Here is a 22,014-nt window from a genome sequence, read left to right as displayed (position 1 = left end):
TCAGCATCATTACTCCAGTCTTCGGTGTCACATGACCCTTCAGAATATGATATGATATAATGACTAATATGCAATTTTTCAAAAGAACAGCATTAATTAGAAAATGAAACCTTATGAAACAGTATAAAAGTTTTACTGTCACTTTTGATTCAATGAATGCATCCTTGCAGAATAAAAGCATTTAATTATTTAATAATATTATTGAATTACTATTATTAATATTGAATAATTTCTTTAAAAATGCTCTTTTGAACAGTAGTGTATGTCTGCGTCATATTTCAACCAAAAATCAAAAGAAAAATCGGATTATATTTTGCATAAAAGTTATTAAGATACTTTGCATTGTGACAAAAGACAAATAAGCACGTTCTCCCATATTGTTTATACTATAATCCATCTGGATGTTTTTTTTTTAATCCTCATAATTTTGATTCTCAAAAGCTATTGAACTAACATATTTAATAAATGATATACGTATGCATGTGGTTTGAAACAGGCCTCACAGTGATGAGAAAATATTAGGAAAACATGCTTGGTTGTCACAAAAATAATGTTACAATGCAACTTTTTAAAAATTTTCCTTAACATATTTCTTATATTTTCTTTCAATTTTGTGGTAACCTATGACCCGACATGTTATTATTAACAGGCTTAGCAAAGTAAAAAGGTTTATACGCTGGAAATGTCCTCGTTGTGAGATTATATATTGTGACTATAATGTCACTTTAGATTTGAAGCCAAAATGCCCTGTCTTAAAACTGCTCAGTGAACACCCTGGCTTTCTCCTCCCCTCACAATTTGAGCAGCCCCCGTTTGACCCCCACTGTCCCCTCACCATCCTCATGTTGCCCCTCCTGATGCCCCTCACCCTGAAGTGGCCCGCTCAGACTGAGGGATGGGGGTCATCCAGAAAGGCTTGTGCAGCAGTTTGGGGCTCAGTGCTTTGTCTCCCTCATCATTGTACACACAAAAAATGAAAACATCACATTACAGATAAAAACAAATGTACAAAACCAAACACAGGAAAACAAAAACCATGATTCAAAGAAACAGACAGAATGAAAGAGGCCGGGGAGTCCAGCCAGTCCGATAACAGGGAGGCGGGGCAGGGTGTGTGTCTGCGGTGTGAGGGAGGGGCTTGTCGGAGGGGGCGGGGGAAAGAGGGGGCACTTTAAAAGGGAGGCCGACCGGTTGGCTCTCCGCGCTGGACTGTGATGGGAATGTGACAGGTCTGAAAGCCCAGGTAGAGGGGCAGCTCTTCGGCCTTTGAGGACGCTGTATAGGTCACACAAGAAAGAAAACAGGGTGAAAACCTCCCCTTAAAACATCCTTCCATGGGCCGTTCACAGCCACTACATCTCTAGAGGTCACCAGTGGCTCTGCGTGACTACCGCCTGTATGCTTCTGGTGGGCTGTTCATAGCGTTTACAAATCTGATCACAAATGCAATATACTGGTTGTAAAAACGAGTCGGCTTTATGATCTGACAAGGAATCGGTTTAGTGTGCAAGTAAACCGATTCCTTGTCAGATCATAAAGCCGACTTTCAGGCAAACCATCTCAGAAATGATTGGCATTCTGGGTTTGATTTATTCATTGATATTTAAGTAGTGCATGATAAAAGATGAACAAATATCAAATAATAAATCAAACCCAGAATGACAATCATTTCTGAGACGGTTTGCCTGAAATTTTGTTTCGTGAACAAATATAATTTGTGCATGAATTAACCTTTATGTTTAGCAAATATATATATATAGCATAAACACATTTTCATAAATTCAACATGAAATAAAATAAGAAACATTATTGTTCATGTATTAACTAACCATAAGCTATACATTTATTGCTGTATTTGTTAATCTTTGTTAACAACTAAAAATCCAGCTTTTCATAGTTAGTTCACAGTGCATTAACTAATGTTAACAACTTTTGATTTTAATAATGCATTAGTAAATATTGGAATTAACATTAACAAAGATTAATACATGCGGTAGTAGTTCAGTTCATCATTGTTCATCTACATCATTGATGAAGTTGTCCCTTATTGTAAAGTGTTAAAGATATATTTAAAAAATTACAATTAAAAATGACAAAAACACAACTAAATTAAATTTAAGTTCTAATATTAACAATAATAGTATCAATGCTGCATGATTCCCAAACCTCCAGTTGTGTTATTTCTTAGTGATGACTATTTTAAAATGTGGAAAATAGTAATAATAAAGGGTCCAATTCTCACTATGAACTAGTTAGGATATTGTCTGTTTATTAGTACTTATAAAGCACATATTAATGCCTTATCATGCACGAGCCTATTCTACATCCCTTAAAGGGATAGTTCACCCAAAAATGAAAATTAGCCCATGATTTACTCACGTTCAAGCTCATCCTAGCTGTATATGACATTCTTCTTTCAGACGAACACAATCAGGGTTATATTAACATTTCCTGGCTCTTCCCAGCTTTATAATGGCAGTGAATGTTGCTCTGTTTTTGAAGTCCATAAAAGTGCATCTATCCATCATATAACTGCTCCACAAGGCTCCAGGGGGTTATTCAACTTACGGAAAAAGTGTAGCGCCCACGCCTCTCACAGTTAAAAACACAACGTCTGACGAGTGTAACTGTTGTGCAATGTCATCAGACGAAGCATAAGCGATTTGAACTGCGAGAGGTGCGGCCGCTAAACTTTTTACGGAGGCTAGATTTGGATATTTTTCTTACACAAACGCATTGATTCGCTTCAGAAGGCCTTTATTAACCCCCGGAGCCGTGTGGAGCAGTTATTTGATGGATGGATTCACTTTTATGGACTTCAAAAACAGAGCAACAGTCACTGCCATTATAAGCTTGGAAGAGCCAGAACATTTTTAATATAACTCAGATTTTATTCGTCTGAAAGAAGAGAGTCATATACAGCTAGGATGACTTGAGGGTGAGTAAATCATGGGCTAATTTTCAATCCGACCCAATACTTAAACTTAACAATTACCTTACTAACTATTATTACGCAGTAAATAGGAGTTTATTGAGGCTAAAGTCATAGTTAATAGTGAATATGTGTTCCCCAAACTAAAGTGTTACCTAATAAAGTTGTAAATAGGTAACATTTATGTCTCTCTCTTGTCGCATTGCATCACTGCTCATTTAAATAAATAGTTTTTTTTCCTCAACTCCGCTGCATCGCGTTACTGGAAATGGCCAGATTCTCGTTAAAACGACTGACTTCCGGCTGCCTAGCTCCTGCAAAGTCGCTGTATATGTGAACGGCCCGTCCTTCCCTCCACCCCAGAAACATCCAACCACAGACTGATGTAAGGAGCGTGCTGTGAATCCTGCTTGAGACGAGCTCAATAAACATGCGTACTGGACAGTAGCTAAACCCTACTTCATCTGCTCTAATTGGACACGCTGCTCTTGGCATTGGGACGGGCTATTTGTCGCTGCTCAACTTAACACCGTGCCTTTGGGAGAAGCCAGTGTTAAACTGGCAGAATGCTGTTGGTAACATGATATTCATAATCGGCTTTTCTCAAGTGCTTTAATGAAGCCATGCAGCTTGTGTGGAGTGGAGAGGACAGGGCTTTTGAGAGAGAGCGCTCTCATTATTCATATAAAGCCAGTAGAGCACTTAAAAGCCAAATCATTTATGCAAACATTTCTTAAAAGGATTTTTTCTTTTTTTTTCCTGATGAGGGAGGACTTTTTATCACGCTAAATGGATTAAATGGAAAAGGCTTGATGTATTGTTGTTTTTGTTTTTATATTATTGCCTTCTGTGACAGCAGAGGCTGCTGGTGCTGGTGGCCTTTAAGGGGAGCGAGAGGCGTTTGGTTGGTGTAGGAGGGCAGGTTTGGGTGACTTTATGCTGGAGGCTATTTTAGAGGAAGGGGTAGGGGTGGGCGGTATGACCAAATCTGACATTACAGTATGAGACATGTCATATCACGGTAATGCAATTTATCATAATATACTTCCTCTTGTTGATGTTTTCTTTTTTTGATATGGCACTTCACGTACACAGGAGATCAGGGGCCGAATTCACAAAACATTATTAAGAATAAAAATTCACATTACTGGAGTACATTTTTACAAGATATCATTATTTCAGTCTTTCAGTAACACTTTATAATAAGTAAACAGTAATAAAATATTTACAAATAATTTGCAAACTATTAGTTTATAGCTAATTAATAGTTTATAGTGTGTAGTTAATACATTAATACACTTTATACAAACAGTGAGTTCTTCATTAATTGTCGCTGTAATTAACAAAGTGTTAATGTTTAATTAGCTCATATATATATAAAGAGTAGACATAATTATGCAATTGTAAAGTTAGTAACTTTTATTATTATAAAAAACATCCTTGAGTGTAATTTGCGTATAAATAAGTTCCTTTTAACCTTCAATATTATAGTAAAGTAGTACAAACATGTATAGTTTACAGCATTTATTCCTCGAGAAAATTTGCCATGTACTGTATCTGATATATATCCAAAATAATCGATATAGAATGGAATTGAATCAGAATTGAAAGCTTGTGAATGGAAATCGAATCGAATCAGGACATTTGAGTCAATACCCAGCCCTAATTTTTACCCCATATTACTCTGGTACATGTAAATAAGGTAGAGAATAGCAAGAATAGCAAAATGTCACATGCTATATATGGTCATACCGCCCATCCCTAGCGTACGGCCATAGTAGACATGCGAGTCCACGGCCCATGCTGAAGGGTCTGGTTGTAGTGAGACATTGGCAAGTGTATCGATGCTTACCTAACACCCCGCTGGAGTCGATGGGATACTCCAGAATGGAGGTGGCGGGTGCCAGTGTGTAGGGGTAATCGTAGGGCGTGGCATAAATCAGGCCTGACTCCGGACCGGGCTGCACTAGGGTGGCGCCTGCCGGGTGGGTCGAGCCGTTGGGCATGACGGTCTGGATCTGGCGGATGAGGGGCATGAGGGTGGGCCCTGCGGGCGTGGGCGTGCGCAAGGCTGTGGGCGGCAGGACGGGTGCCGGTCCGGTGATGATCCGTGGCGCCTGGGCGCTCGCTGCAAGAGAGAATGCAAGGGCAGCTGCGGTGAGCGGAAAAATGCGAGGGTGGGGGTGGATGAAGACGGGTGGGGGTCGGGATAAAAAAGACAAAAACAGTTAGTACCATGCACAGGCAAACACTGGACACAGAGCATGACAGCGATGCTAAAGCTGTTGAGCTACACTCTCAGAAAACTGTAACTTTAGGGGTACAACTGGCCTTAAAAGGGCATCTTTGTACCTTTTTACCCCTAAAAGCTTCATGGTAGGACCTTAAGGTACATATTGCTACTCTAAGGTACTAATATGCAACTTTTAGTTCACTTCAGAATTAAAATTTCCTGATAATTTACTCACCTCATGTCATGGATTGCCAGGATTTTTTCCACACAATGGACTTGAAGGTTGAAGGTCCAAATCAATGCAGTTTCAAAGGGCTCTGAATGGCTTCAAAGTGCTCTGCACGACCCCAGCCCACTTCGGTGTTCTGCTTCTTCACGACGTATGATGTCAACATGCCGAAAAGGTCACGCCTGTGGAAGTAGGGGGAAGCAACGACCCAGTGCCGAAAAACTCCAACTCATGTTCTCCTCCAACTTCAAAACCGTCCGACGTTGTTGTTTTACCGTTTTTTTGTGTAAAGGCCATTTGATTTAGTCTTTGCATGTTTGTTTTAGCACTGGGTCAGTACTTCCTTTCCGGCGTGATGACGTCATACATCGTGAAGTAGGAGAGCACCGAAGTCGAGCATTTGCGGTTAAAAAGTATATCATCTTGTTTTTTTGTGTTGTTTTTTTTAAATGGCTGATCGTTTGGCTAGATAAGACCCTATTCCTCGGTTGGGACTGTGCAAAGCCTTTGAAGCCCTTTGAAACTGCCTTGATTTGGATCTTTAACTTGTTGGTTGCCGTCAGTGTTAATTTCGTTGGCGAATAATTTTCATCAACGCTTTTTTTCACTGACGAAAACAAGACGGTAACTGAATAAAAACCAGTTTTGGATGACAAAAACTGTGACGAAAATCTACTGTCATTTTCGACTAAAACTAAATCAAAATTTGCTGTCAACATGTCACAGTGTCTGGTTTGTGTTCCCCGGGGGTCCACTAGAGGTCTCTCTCTTATAGTCACCGTTCATTCTGGAACTGCATTTCCCACAATCCTTGTCTGCACTCATCACTGTCATTGTTCCCAGCTGTTCCCCATCATGATTGTTAGTTCTGTGTGTATTTATACTATGTCTGTTTTAGTGTTTGTTACGGAGTCCTTGTATTTATCACGCCACTTCTCTGTTCTGTTTTCTTACCTGTTCTGGTCTTGTATTTTGGATTGCTTTATTGGATGTTGACCCCTGCTTGGACTGGATTACGTTCTGGAATATCCCAATAAAACTGCTATTGGGTCTAACCCCTGTTTCCCGTGTGTGGTTCGTGACAGAAGGACTCCGTCATGCAAAGATCCAGCGGTATGGGTTTTCGTGTCTCTTCCCCAGCCACCGAGAGGGAGAGGAGGCAGCAGAGGGAGAATTCTCCATCAGGAGAGGTTCCACCTCGTATGAACATTTTCCAGTGTTTTGCCTTATGGGCTCGTAGAACTGAGGAGAACATGGCGGCCAACTCCCCTCTCTTCAGCCCCGAACCAGAGCCGTCCAGCCCAGAGCCTGCACCTCCCCATCATGAACGGAGGAGAAGGAGGAGGAGGAGGAAGCAGGCGTCCACTATTCCCGTGCAGCCCATTGTAGTCCCGGAGGTCGTCCCCTTGCAGCCCACGGTGGTTCCGGTGGTCCGTGCTCTGGTGGTCTCTGTTCCGGTGGTCTCTGTTCCGGTGGTCCCTGCTCTGGTGGTCCCTGCTCTGGTGGTCCCTGCTCTGGTGGTCCCTGCTCCGGTGGTCCGAGTTCCGGTGGTCCGTGCTCCGGTGGTGGACCCTGTTCCGGTGGACCCTGTTCCGGTGGTCCTTGTTCCGGTTGTCCCTGCTCTGGTGGTCCCGAGTCCGGACACGGCCTGGAGGGCTGTGATGGGATGTTATGTGGTGGCAGTCCTGCGTGCTTGGGAGGAGCACAGAGCTTTCTCCAAAGCTCCGGAGGTTGTTCCGGTGGATCGTGTTCCGGTGGTCCCAGTTCCGGGGGACCCAATTCCGGTGGTCCCAGTTCCGGTGGATCGTGTTCCGGTGGTCCCAGTTCCGGTGGATCGCGTTCCGGTGGTCCCAATTCCGGTGGTCCCAGTTCCGGTGGATCATGTTCCGGTGGTCCCAGTTCCGGTGGATCGCGTTCCGGTGGTCCCAGTTCCGGTGGTCCCAGTTCCAGCGGATCGTGTTCCGGTGGTCCCAGTTCTGGTGGTTCCAGTTCTGGTGGTGGATCGTGTTCCGGTGGTCTCCATTCCAGTGGATACAGTTCTGGAGGTCGTTCCCGTGCAGCCCGCTGTCGTCCCAGAGGTCGTCCCCATGCAGCCCACCATCGGTCCTGCCATGGCCAAGAGGACTGTCTTCCTCTTTTATGCAGTCGCGGTACTGCATGCGTGGAGGAGGCACAGCATGTCTGCCGATCCAGAGACGGTTCAGGTCTCGTCTGCCGAGCCGGTGACTCCGGACAAGATGGCCGTCGCCGAGCCTGTGTCTCTGGACAAGATGGCCGCCGCCGAGCCGGTGTCTGTTCCTGAGGAGATATCTGTTCCTGAGCCTGTGTCTGTTCCTGTTAATGAGCCAGTGTCTGTTTCTGTGCCTGAGCCATTGTGTGTCCCTGAGCAGGTACCTGTTCCGTGGCCGCCCGAGGGAAAGTCTCCGCCCTGGCCGCCCGATGGACTGTCTGCTCTGCCCTGGCCGCCAGAGGGAAAGTCTCTGCCCTGGCCGCCCGATGGACTGTCTGCTCTGCCCTGGCCGCCCGAGGGAAAGTCTCCGCCCTGGCCGCCCGATGGACTGTCTGCTCTGCCCTGGACGCCCGAGGGAAAGTCTCCGCCCTGGCCGCCCGATGAACTGTCTGCTTCGCCCTGGCCGCCCGATGGGTCGTCTGCTTCGCCCTGGCAGCCGGCTAAGCCGTCACCCCCTGTTTCCGTTCCCTTCCATGGACCTGGCCCCCCATCCCTCCCCATGATCCTCCAGCATTCCACCACCCTCCTGGACTCTTGTTTTGTCTGTTTTTTTTCTGTGGGTCTTGGAGCATCTGGTAGCCGCTCCGTAGAAGGGGGGTTATGTCACAGTGTCTGGTTTGTGTTCCCCGGGGGTCCACTAGAGGTCTCTCTCTTATAGTCATCGTTCATTCTGGAACTGCATTTCCCACAATCCTTGTCTGCACTCATCACTGTCATTGTTCCCAGCTGTTCCCCATCATGATTGTTAGTTCTGTGTGTATTTATACCATGTCTGTTTTAGTGTTTGTTACGGAGTCCTTGTATTTATCACGCCACTTCTGTGTTCTGTTTTCTTACCTGTTCTGGTCTTGTATTTTGGATTGCTTTATTGGATGTTGACCCCTGCTTGGACTGGATTACGTTACGGAATTTCCCAATAAAACTGCTATTGGATCTAACCCCTGTTTCCCGTGTGTGGTTCGTGACACAACATTAACACTGGTTGCCGTTGAAGTCCATTATGTAGAGAAAAATCCTGGAGTGTTTTGCCCAAAAAACGTAATTTATTTTCGACTGAAGAAAGAAAGACATGAACATCTTGGATGACATGAGGGTGAGTAAATTATCAGGAAATTCGAATTCTGAAGTGAACTAATCCTTTAAGGCCCCATTGAGAGCTGTTGTACCCCTAATGGTACAGTTTTTCTCTGAGAGTGTATTCATTAGTAAACAAGGCAGGTGGAGCGGCCAGCGCATTCAAACATGCGCCTTAGTAACAATATCGCACTCCTGCAGTTCTACAGCGCTTCAGTACTATTCACCGAAGCAGCAAAGCGAGGAGGAGGATGTCACAACATCCAGTAAATTAAGGAAACATTGTTTTCACAGATAGCAGTGCATGTTCTCTATTCTTGCAGTTCATTAGCCACTCTTTGGATGTATGCGCTAATTCTGGATCACAATACTGAGACGCTTGTCGGAGCGTTTATCAGGGAATCAGGGTTACTTGGATTACTGAGTACTGAGAGCAGCGCTTACAAAGGCCTCAAACAATACGGCCTCTGTTTGCTCGCAGAGGAAGTGGCAGCTTACGTGATTTGATATTGGCATCTCTGTAGGTGCCGTTAAGAATGGCCAGCTCCATCAGTTGCATCTTCTTCAGACTGTCCTCCCCTTCGGCCTGTTGGTATAAAGAAAAGAAAAGATGTCAGAAACATATGCATACAGTTCATACTGCAGCTAAAAGTTTATCTCATGCTCGGCCAGTGCATTTCATGTACAGGGTTGCACATATTTAATATGCGTTATTCCTCTGCTGTGGCAGTAATAAACCTCAGTGCTCCAGGGAGTGATAGAGTTTCCTTCAAAAGGATGTGCCAATAAAACCGATGTCTTCAGGTAGCTAGCTATATTTCGGCAGTTTAAATGACTTTAGGTCACACTGGTAACACAAAGTTTGCGAGTTTGATTCTTAATACCGGCAATCTGCTTGATCAATCGCTCTCCACGTGACAAAGCAAACATGACTGCCCATTGCTCCGGGTGTGTGTGTGTGTGTTCTCTACTCACTACTCCTATGTGTGTGCACTAACTTGGATGGGTTAAATGCAGAGGACAAATTCCAAGTATGGGTTGGAAGGCCACTGGCCTTCACAAGTCACTTTCACTTTTCACTTTCATTATGAATTGCGTTCAGATTAGGCCCAATCCCATTTCTACCCCTTACCCCTTCCCTTTCCCTTACCCCTTCGTTTTGCGTGTTCACATGGAGGGGTAGGAGTGTCTCGGTTCTCTTTTGGCTGGAGTGGTAGAGGTAAGGGGAAGGGCCAGATAGCCCTTTAAACGAAGATTTTTCAGGGACACACTTCGAACGAAGGGGTATGAGGAGTTTCCCTGCATACACAGACTACCGTGCTGGTATAATGCATGTAGTGATGTCGTCACTCAGGATCGATCACTTGTGTGTTGCCTGGAGGCCAGTTTCTCCGTAGCTTGCTAAACCCAGTTTTTAAAGGATGTGAACACAAATTAATAATAGTTTAAAAAAATATCGGGTTATCCTTCATAACGGAGTCGATATTTACGTCACATATCGTCTGTAAATTGTAAAGTCTTGCGTTACCAAGGCAACAACTGACTCGTTTGTATTACATTGCAAAGAGCTCTGTTATCGCAGCACCAGAGTAGAAAACGAAACCATATCCGTACCGCAGTGGCGGCTGGTCAATAGAGGGCGCTGGGGCGCCGCCCCCATCAAAATTACAGAAATATACATGTATACAAAAATGATATAAAAGTGAAATAAAAAAATAGTTTACTCATACGACGTGCCGGCTGTTAGTAAGAGCCTCAGCATTTAATAAAAACTGTCTTTGATGGGTTAACTATTTTATATGTTCTTCAATATGTTTCATGCGGTTTCATGCGTGAGGGACGCCGGACAAATAGATGTCTATCTGAGTCTAAAAATCTACGGGCAGCATGTGACCTGAAGCTGGTCTCTAATTGGTTCTTAAAGATCCTCCACCGGACGCAGGTCGTTGCGTCCCTGGCGAATCAGAATTGGATGCGTGTTATTTTATCCAATCTGATTGGTTCTCGTCACCTGTCATTCAACTTTCCGCTCTTGGCCACTAAAGCAAAAGTGCGCGGGCGACACAGTCACTCCGACTCCGCCAAAACCTTGTTAGGATGATCAGTTTCGTAGAGACGGCAGCAGTTAAACCAAATTCTTTCACAAGGCGTTCGCTGGAAGAAAAAAAATGATAAAGGATCCCGAACCGGACCAACACGATTTACAAATCCAGCACCAGTGACAGAGGATGAAGCTGCACTCGGAGCTTCACGCGCTTGTTATGAGAAATGTAGGTGGCTGGCTGGATGTGTTGTTAGCAATGCCCTTTATTGCTTTCCCTGTCTTTTATTTCAAAGTGTCGATACTGAAGTTTTGTGTACAACAATGGGGGTAAGAGACCTCAAATATCTAACTGAAAAATGCAAACGTCATGACACTACTGAGATGACTGACTTTAATCAGAGTCATTGAGAAATTTGCTGGCCAGAAAGAAGAGAGCAAAATGTATGTTCAAGTAGTCAACATGCTTTTTTATTATTTTGTTTTTCCTTCCCTCATTCAATTATATGTGGGAAATGAATGTGTAAAAAGATAAAAGTGAAGACACCCAGGGCCGTAACCACCATAGACATTGAGGGTCCCACCCAATCATTAGAAATGATCAAATTGTCCCCCCATCCCAATATTTGAAATTCTTGCATTGCTCTGCTGCACTTCATTACGCAGCACTCTGTATGTTAGGATGACAAAAAGGTTTAAAGTTAGATTTTAGTCTGGTCTGCCTCAGCGGTCTAACAGCACTTGTCAATGTCAAAATTATTGAGATGGCCAATCAAATCAAAGTAGGCGGGGTTTACGTTCTCTTTTGGCTCGTGCGCAGTCTTCACACAGAAGAGAGTGTCAATCGTTTAATGCTGTTGCTGAGACTCTATTCTTTCCGGGGAAATCACAAAACAAAATGCACACAAACGTGTCCCTGCTCTTAATATACAATCATTGAGGAACATGTTTGATTTTAATGAAGAAAAAAAACTATATGAGAGCGGATTAGAACCCGGAACCTTTGACATGGGTTACAAAAAGTCAACCACCAGACCACAGGGGAAGTCCACTGTTAAAAGCAGATCTATGTATTTATTCACTAATGCAAAGAATCTCTGGACTAATAATATATTTGACGCATACTGATGCAAATATTGTTTGCAAATAGTCCCAAAAGGATTATTTCCCAACTAGAATTAGACCTAGAATTTCGTTCACTGTTCTGTTTCTTTATGCTTTATAAATAAATAAAAAAAAGGTCCCCCCCAATGTTCAAGACATGGTTACGGCCTTGCGTGAACCACTGATCTATGTGCCGCACACATAAAGCCGCCTCTCAAACTCGCGAGTACCTCGCAGTTTATCTCAATTGCGAGTTAGAAATCAGAATAGTGAGATATAAACTTGGAATTATTACTTTTCTTCTCAGAATTGGTTGACATAAACTCGCAATTGTGTGTTATAAAGTCAAAATTATGAGATATAAACTCGGAATTATGACTTTTTCTCGGAATTGATTGATATAAACTTGCAATTGTGTGTTATAAAGTCAGAATTGTGACAATTTTTTCCCTCAGAATTGGAATTTATATCTCACAATTGCGAAATTCTTTAAAAAAACCATAATTGTGAGATGTACATTCGCAATTGCAAGAAAAAAAGGCAGAATTGTGAGATAAAAAGTCGAAATTACCTTTTTAATTTTTTTATTCTGTGGCAGAGACGAGCTTCCATAGATTTGTGACATTTCGCTTTAGAACATTTCTACATTCTTTCAGCGTATTAGTTGTATTGTACTGTGTATATCTCCTCCAAATGTAACATGTTTTTTTTGTGTGGTCTATTAAAAAACAACAACTTTTAGCTTGGCCCAACACTGCTCATTTGTACTATGGAGCAACACCAGAAGAAAATGACAATGCTTATTTGGAGAGCCTCGGCCCTCACATCATGAGCTGAGATAAGTGCCGGCCAGCATTCGCTCCCTCCGTCTGTGTTTGTGCCGTGTTGAGATGAGCTACAGTAAGAGAGATGTATTTACTGCCCTGCAGCGCTGCTCCTCTAACGGCCCGGTCCCCTGCGCCCTCCCGTCACCACTGAAACACAGCCCGCTCCCTCCCCGTGTATCTAAATATCAATACTTTATTAAGTCAAGAGCCCGCTGATGAATAGAGTGGGACAGAGCTGTTATAAATCACTCTCTGTCTTTATTTAATCAGCCTAATGTGCTCTGTCCTTGAGAGGCAGGCCTCTGAGAGCGCCGGCCCGGTGCCTGAGAACGAGGTGAGAAAGTTGGGGCAAGAACTCTTTTCATAGATGGCCTACATAGCAGAACTTATGTAAGTTATGCTATGATGTTATGAAATATATATGTTATTTCTTCCTGCGTTGTTGTTTTGATCTACACTACAATGTCTCGGTGAGTAGACATGCTTTATTAGCGATGACAGATGACGGGAACGCAGGAGGCTACATCTCTCGTTTTGAAAGCTTCAGGAGGGTGAAGTGCGCTTGGTCTTATGGATAAAAGAGAGTATTCAATGGATATGTATATATGGAGTGGAATATTAGAACGCCGCTCACTGCATTCTGCATGACAGCTGAATCATTTAGAAAGGTTTTAGTCAGTTTTGTGTTAAAACTATTAGTCCTATCCAGGGCTTGACATTAACACCCGCCAAATGTGTGTGTATTTCAGCAGTGGCATGTAACGCAGTCACGTTGAATTGTATATATAATATAGACATTTTTCAATAGTAGTCTTTTAAAAAGACATCTAAGTGCAATGTAGTGTTGTCAAAATTTCGTTTTGTCGATACATATCAATACTGAAAATTGTGAAACACTTCCAATATTCATTTCTCACAGAATAGACACACAATACCAGCTACTCTTTCTATCTCTCTGTCAGCGAGCTACACACAAACCCTCTTCCCCTTACTCACTCGTTTCTTTTGCTGGGGGTGAATATTGTTGGTGTTACAGGGCTTGAATTTCAGCGTGGGATTGTGCATATTGCGCATCATTTTACTCATTCCTGCAGATCTTGTGCTCAAACCTACAGTGCGCACACATAAAGCCGCCTCTCAGCACTAATGTCAATGTCTTTGTGAGTATTCACGTAAACACAGTCAGGTATGTTTTAAGTGAACGTAAACAGTTCAGAAAGAAAACGCATGTGTAACAGTATAATGGGTCCGTGCGTCAGCTCTTAAAGTGACAGTGGCCTAATAAACCTGCTGCCAAATTATGAGATATTACAAATATATTTATATGGCAGTTTTTCTCCATGGTATCAATGTCAAAGTAGTGGCCAGTGAAGATTCTGAATGGCTAGTAACTTTAGAAAACACTACCCACAATGGCTGGTGAGAAAAAAAGTTAATGTCATGCCCTGTACCTTACTATTCATAGTTTCCAGCCTGCCAATTTTCCATCTTAAAAACAAAAATGTGTAAACAAGACGCAATTTTTGGCACTTGTGATCCATACACAGCACCTGCTGCAGTATTTCAATTGCTAAAGCGTGACGTTCTGAAGCGCTTAACGTGAAAAACACTTAGGGTGTGTTGCACCAATAAGGATTAAATTAAGTTTAACGTGTATCAAGGATTTGTTGATCTGGGTTTTAAAATCGAGTTGTGTTGTACCCCTTCATTTTAAACACAGATTAACTGCGCAGAAAGACCCTTAGAATTGACCTAAGCCCCTCCCCTCATACGCAGATGAGCCAATAGCAGTTGAGTATCAGTTGCGCTGGGACCGGAACTCGGACATCTTTAGGTTTCAGCGCCATAGAGATGCATTGGAAAATCCGAAGCTCTCATCCGTTTGATGGTGTTTATGCAACAAAAATGCTAAAATGTTGTGCCTGAGGTACTGTAACACTGATTCCAGGGATCCTGAGAGGATTTTCTGGTTGTCATACTCTCGTTAAGTTACGATTAAAGTCCCGGCTAACATACAAAACGAAATAACTAACTGTTCTCACGTCATGTAACACTGTAGGTCAAAAACACGAAGTTCTACATTTCAGTGCCTCTCCATATTAAACTGATTATATGTAAATTAATTAAATTTAAGGTCTACATTATCTGTCCTACTAAGGAGGACTCCTATTTTGATGGGTATTATAGTCTACGGGTAACGTAGTGAAAGGAAGAGCTTGCGCGCAGTTTATCGGAGTTGTTTTGCAGATACAAAGTTTACCAGTTATTAACTGCACCCCCAAAAAGTCATAAGCTCTGTGTATATGTTTGTTTACTGTTAGTTGTATGAGTGTTTTTGTGTAATTTGCTGTGTATGTTAATGGTAATGTAACGGAGAGAGATAGTTTGGGAATGAGACGTTAATGCGCACTTCTTATGCTTTGTTTGTTCAGCTCTTACGACGATTTTTTGTAGTGAAAAAGGACATAATAAACTTGATAAACCGACAGTAAAGTTTAGCCATCATTCGGATGGGGTATACGCTACATTCTGTGTCCAAAAACATCTTGGGATAAGGTTTTCACACTGACAGCTGTCATTGTAAGATATAGCAACTCCGTTTGTTTGTCCGAGTTAACAACAGTAACTAAGGGGGGCGGGGCTTTTCAGGTCAATTAAAGAGCTGATCGAGCAGGCGAAGGGTGAACCGATGCTAGGCTAAAGAATCTTTATTAGTGCAACCCACCCTTGAAGTGACGTAATGTACTAAAACACTGATATTAAAGATCAAATTAATTTCTGCATACTATATACAGGCGAGCAGATGGAAAAAGCCCTAAACGAGAAACCTCTGGATTAATAGTCTGTGTCCATTTGCTTGCCCGTTCAAAGTATGCATAATCAATAAGGTGTATATTGAATTTGGTATTTTAATATCACTGTCTTAATACATTAATACTTACTACAAAGCTGGAAAAAATGATTGGCGGTCAATGGCCTCGTTTTGCCCTCCAGATGGGCGTTCCTATAATGCTGTGACGTCACATGAAAACTATGAATTGTAAGACTGATCAAATAATGAGTGAAGAGATTGTTAAAAATAGCGGCTGATATTATTCCGCAAGGTCGAGTCGAGTGAATTGCATTGTGGGATTCAGTATTCCATGAAGTGTGATGTACACGGCACATTTTGGCAAATAGGCCATGCATACAGAACATGATCTGTGTACTGCAGAGAGTATGATAGTCTGCTTTTATGAACATACATTCAGAATAGCTTACTACCATACTGCTCTTACTTCATTGGAATTTTTTGTATACACCAACGTTCAAAAGTTTAGTTTCGGTAAGTCTTTGCTGCTCATCAAGGCAGCAATTTGTTTGCTAAAAAATACAGTAAAAAGTGTAATATCATGAAATAAACTAAAATAAATATTTCTTATTATTATCACTGTTAAAAAATAGCTTTTTGTGGAAACCATCATACTATTTTTCAGGTTTCTTTATGTTTTGAACATAATAAATGTCTTTACTGTCAATTTTGATCAATTTAATGTGTCCTTACTGAAGAAGCATATTCATTTGCGAACCTCCCCGCCAAAAAACAACAACAAACCCAAACCTTTGAACATGAGTATCTAAAATGTGCATTATAAAACCTGAACACATTTCAAGGAGCACTATATCCCACAATGCAATGCACTCGACTTCCTGACCTCCCGTTTCTAATGTGATGAATGAACCACATAATATAACTGTGATTTTTAACGTCTTTTTGCTAACTCATTTGACTGGATCATTTTACACATCTTTACGAGATGGTGAATTAAACCAACACAGTGTACATAATACATTTTGAAACATTTTATTCCGCGTCAGATAACATTTCTCTACACCAGTAGGCAGCACACAGTGTGCACAGTACAGCATGCAGCATGGCTACTCATCCCCAACACAACCACTGCTCCAAGCTTGCAGTTTCAGGCGTGAGCCAGTGAGAGGTGCTGTGATGTCATCAAAGCCTTCTGTGAAGGCCGAGCTTGGGATCTGGAGGGATGCTAACTTTCCCAGACAGTTTGTATCATTACCCACACAACCTAGTCCTGTTCAGCACCACATATTGTGAATTTTTCATTCTGTCATGCTTTGGCTGCACATCCATTTTTAACCTACAAATCAAAAACAGTTTTACGTCTCAATATTGATGACATCACTCGGTTTTTCACACTTGCCGGTAATGTATTACAGCACATCAGACAATCTCTCTCTTTCTGCTCTAAGCCACAATCGTTTTTCTGACACTCCGCGTTTTTCCTCTCCACTGTCCTTCTTTCATCCACATCTCTCGCCCTCCTTCTATGACAGCGTTGCCGAGGGCCTTTCCTGCTCACGCCGTGCGACCGAGCTGCTCACTGACAGAACAAAGCGTCTCTCTCTGCACCAGAGCTGGCGTGGTAATGCGCCAGGATCTGCGTGCGAGCGCTCCAAGCCAACGCCAGTGGTCCTGATTTCATTTTAATATATAGAGGACTCTGGGGTGGCTAAATCAAATTCTTGCAATTTGGCCACCGGGTTCTGACTAATTTTGCTTTGTTTTTTCCCTCGGTCTGATGCCTACTGTGCGTTTCGATTCCTCCCATTCACTTGCGGCCCATCTCCTCTTCTTATTCTGTCTCTGTTTTAAGCCCTATTCGGACGGGATTAGTTTAACATGGGGAGGTGGGGGTAAAGTAATTATTACCAGAGGTTCCCTGTGATTTTAGTCCCGTCCGAATGTGCCATCTCGGTAATCATTACGAACAATGTCAGTAAAGATTACGGAGACTTTTACCTTCTGTAAAAAGGTCCGGAAAAATTACCTCGGGTAATACTAATCCCGTTCGAATAGACCCGCTGTAAAAATGTATGGTAAAATTCCGTCATTTACTGTTTAAACGTAGTTTTTGGCACGTTTTGCAAGCATGGAGCCGCTTCAAACAGTACTCAGTTGCGTTGTAGGTGGTGGGACAACTCTGTGGCAAACCTCCAGTATTTTCCACAAACCATTTAAACCAAAAAGAAGATTGAAAGCACTTATTAGAGGCAAAACACTTCTTTTAGCCTTACATTAGAATATTTTTTAATATTCATATAATATAAAAATGTTATTTAAATTTTTTTAATATTCCGAGATTAAACACAGCGTTTCCTCCCTGCTCCAGTTTCGCGTTTTTCTTGTTGGCGTGTTTGCTCACGTGATAACAGGAAGCAACGTCATACGACAAGGAGGTTACTGTGGTGCGTAAAGCGAGTTACCCCTTCCACTTCTGCTAGTTTTACTGAAATGTCTTATCCCGTGCGAATTGGCCATTAACATTTCAGACGTCCTGAGGTAAAATTACTTTACCCCCACCTCCCCATGTTAAACTAATCCCGTCCAAATAGGGCTTTAGTCAGGCATCTGAATGATCTGATCTTCACATGATCTGTGACTGCATGTTTATTTGAAGTGTTTGTTGCTATTCCACTTTTCTCAATTGCTGTCTTTTGAAGCCGTGAAGATGGTCAAATTTAAAACCTTCGTTTTTATAACTGTGATTTGCCACTCTAAAAAAAATGGTGCTATATAGCACGAAAAGTGGTTCTTGATAATCATAGGGGAACAACTTTTGGTGCTATATAGCATCATATCTTTAAAGGTGCTCTACAGCACCTTTGTCTAATGGTGCTATGTAGTACCCTTTTTGCATTTTATTTCTTCAACAAAAATGGTGTTAAACAGCACCAATAGTGGTTCTTTGGCTCGTAAAGAACCTTCTAAGGGGCTTAAAGGCCCGGGTATACTTCGGCCGTCCGCGTTCGTGCACCGCCTGCATGACGTAATTTTCGTCATGCGGAGGGCTCACGGCCGGCCGCACAGCCCGTCCGCGCGCAGCCCAAAATTTGAGACCGCGCGGACGGTCCGCGTGCAACAGCGCATGCGCCAGCAGTACAGAAGAGTCCACTAGGTGGCAATACGCACAGTATTGAGCACAGTGTTCAGCCGTCGAATAAGAGTGTGCAAAGACCGGTTTAAAAACAACACGCTTGGAAAAAAAACGGAGAATTTTTTATTCTTCAGTGTTTCTTCCAAACTATGTTGCAATGGTGGATGCACTACAGTTCTTCTCCGACCATGCCCAGCGAATGTCCCGCTGATGACAGGACTCAATGCTGCCATCTGATGTCTGGTAGAGCATAGACACTTTTTTTACTGCGCATGTGTCGAACGCGATCATCCGCGCGCATCCGTTGTGTAGTATACTTTGAAAGACGCGCGGACAGGGCTGCGCGCGTGACGCGTCCGGGCACAGTAAGTGAAGTATACCCGGGCCTTAACAGGTTATTTTTACGGTAGTGGTGCTATATAGCACCTTAACCACCCCAAAGAACCGCTAAAGAACCGCTGAAGAACCATACAGAGGCTTTACAGGTTGGTAGCCGTGTTATATACCACCTCAGTCATCCCAAAGAACTGCTGAAGAACCGCTGAAGAACTGCTGCGGAAAAGATTTCCACATGAAAGAAGGCGGAGCCTCCGCATACACAACTATTACATAATCGCCACTGACCAATGGTAATACAAAGGCGTTTCGCTTTGGCAAGCTGTTTCAAACTCCCAAAACAAACTGCAAATGAACTTCGTTTTGGCCCGATTTTGTTCGAAATGATGTCACACCAGTTCGTTCTTCGATTTCGCTTGAAATATATCAGGGCTTCACAAGGATCCATGAAAACTACTAAAAATGCTGTATTGTTCATGTCAGGCCAGTAGTAACACTACGCGCCAATAGACTGAACAGGTAATACGCAAACGCATGACCTCACTGTTTTCACAAATTAGCGTTTTTGTAGTTTAAATGGAGACGATAAATAAATCGTTTTCAAAGTGCACTTTTAAGCCCGTTTTTCAGAACCCCGAAACGCCATGATTGTCGTATAAATGCATGTTTTAGTTGAAAACGGTGTCGTGTAAATTGTATTAATAACATAGTGACCCCAAACTTTTGAACGGTAGCGCTGACCGCTGTGATCGGATGACCCAAGATGTTAATAGTGCCTAAAAGCAGAGATTATAAAGTGCTATGATACAGTAGATCCAGGCAGAGAGACCAGAAGAGTGTGCGCTCAGGTCAGGCAATATAAAATGCTTTTAAAGTCTGCTTGCATAAAGAGGAATCACTCTGGAGCTATTCAGACTGGGATCACGATGACCTTTAGAGCACAATGCCTGCCAGCCTACAACTTTCCATCATGGCCTGTCAGGTCTGCACCTTCATCTCTTCCCCCCTCTCTCTCTCTCTCTCCCAACCCAAACCTAGTGAGCTGCCCTGCTTTCTACAGTCTCCATAGGTAGCTGCCTTCTGAAGGGCCGGTCACATTGACGGTGAATAAACCACTGGAGGTCAGTGCGTGTCTGTGCTCTTAGGTGCTACTCAACTGCATCAGTGTATTAACAGTAGCGCAGCTCACTTGCATCAAGTTGAACTCAACTTGGTTTAACTTTGTCGCATTGCCAACGGTCGTTGTCGCTCATCTCACTGGAAGTCCTGAACTCTCATTAAATATTAATGACTGCAGGTTGCTCTGTCACTGCAAATCCCTGACAGTGTGAACACCCCTTTAGGTGGCATCCCAATTCCCAACTGAAATTGATCCTCATAAGTGACGGATTTGGAGCGTTGTATATAGGCATCAACTCAACTCACAAACAGCGCAAGTTGGAGACTCAATCCAACTCAACTCTACATGTTAAAGTTAACGTGTGATACTCTAAAAGGCATATTAATAAGTTGCACTCACAAATATTGAATAAAATAGTACATTTTTGTAAATAAAATGTGCTGCTAAAAAACATTTCTTACTATTATCAATGTTGAAAACAGTTGTGCTGCTTCATAATAAAAAAAATTCTGGATTTTTTTGATGAATAGAAAGTTCAAAAGAACAGCGTTTATAAAAAAAAAAAAAAAAAAAAAAAAAAATATATATATATATATATATATATATATATATATATATATATATATTTTTTTTTTTTTTTTTTTAAATATACAGTAAAATGTTATACTGTCAAAAGTATGACTTAAAAACAAAAAAACCTTACTGATCCTAAACTTTTGAATGGCCTTCTGAAGCGAAGTGATGCATTTTTGCCATATTTATAACTTCTGGTAACGGGCGTACGCGAGTCTAGTTCGGAGGAAGACCGGCCTCTGACCCGACGCATGACATATTAACGAATGAGGAAGCGCAGAGGAAAGAGTAAAACAAAATGCCGGTCACCGGAATTAGTCTAAAGCGAGAATATTTAAAGAGAAATGTGGGAGGAGCTTGAGTTTGTTGCCCAGCCCTATTTGATTGAAACTGCGAGAGGCGTCGACTCTCACCTGAGCTTACGCTACTCCTACATCCTATGTCATGCGTCAGGTCAGAGGTCACTCTTCCCCTGGAACTAGACTCGTTTATGGCCATTACCAGAAGCCAGTGATTATAGTTTATAAAGTTTTAAATATGGATATTTTTCTTACAAAAACGCATGGCTTTGCTTCAGAAGGCCTTTATTAACCCCCTGGAGCCGAATAGATGCCTTTTACGGAGTGTCTATTCACACCAAGTGCAAATAGCATGCCTTGTTGGCAAGTGTTATTCGCACTAGCTCTGTCTAACAATGCCTTGTTTGGCCAAACAAGATTAACAAAAAAAAAAGTGTGTTTCAATGTTTTCAGTGGTGTAGTCAGTAAAGAGTAATGCTGAAAGATCTTCGTTTTGACGCGATCGACCCGGGTTCGAATCCGCCTTTTGCAGAGCTCGCTCTTCTCTCTTTTCCCATCACATATCACATCAGAAAGGCATTTACTTTCAATAAAAATTAAGAAAATGTTCTAAAAGAGGAAGTAAAGTGCCTATCGAAATGTTTAATAATAATAAAAGCATTTATTGTGTATGGTTAGGAGTCGGTGTAGGGAGGGGCTTTTATTGTCCCATTAAGGCGGCAGCCATTTAATAATTTTAAGAAATATAATCATTTACACTCTGTTATTATTGCATCCTGTTAATGTACAACAATACTGAGGTGCCAATAGTGTGTATCTGTCAAAATTACTATTTACACATATTGCAAAGAACTGCTACTTTTACATGGTGTAAATAGAATATATCACTATTTAAACACATAGTTTGTATAGCAATTATCACTAAGAAAATATGCCATTTTCACTTAGTGTAATAAAATCTAGTTGCTAATTTAAAATGCTGGGTTAAAAATAACCCAAGTTGGGTTAAAAATGGACTAACCCAGCATTTGGGCTGTTTTAAAACAACCCAAATGCTGAGTTAAAACAACC

General features: G+C 42.2%; 1 protein-coding gene across 4 annotated transcripts in view; it reads right to left on the bottom strand.

Moving 5' to 3' along the window:
• Positions 1 to 414: 414 nt before the first annotated feature.
• qkib (QKI, KH domain containing, RNA binding b) overlaps positions 415 to 22,014 on the bottom strand; it is a 154,964-nt gene continuing 133,364 nt past the window's right edge. Inside the window, exons 5-7 of one of the 4 annotated variants that reach the window (XM_079842897.1) lie at positions 9,197 to 9,284; positions 4,785 to 5,084; positions 415 to 1,275 (exon numbers count right to left, since the gene is read on the bottom strand). In XM_079842897.1, the coding sequence (XP_079699023.1) occupies positions 1,172 to 1,275; positions 4,785 to 5,084; positions 9,197 to 9,284 (492 nt within the window). In that variant the 3' untranslated portion in view covers positions 415 to 1,171. Of the gene's footprint in view, positions 1,276 to 3,690; positions 5,085 to 9,196; positions 9,285 to 22,014 lie in introns of those variants that run through there. The other 3 variants (XM_079842898.1, XM_079842899.1, XM_079842896.1) reach the window with 3 other exon arrangements.

Source organism: Gobio gobio, assembly GCF_949357685.1.
Source record: "Gobio gobio genome assembly, chromosome: 18".
Classification (NCBI taxonomy): Eukaryota; Metazoa; Chordata; class Actinopteri; order Cypriniformes; family Gobionidae; genus Gobio; species Gobio gobio.
The sequence above is the reverse complement of the archived record's forward strand: the minus strand, read 5'-3'. Positions and strand labels throughout refer to the sequence as shown.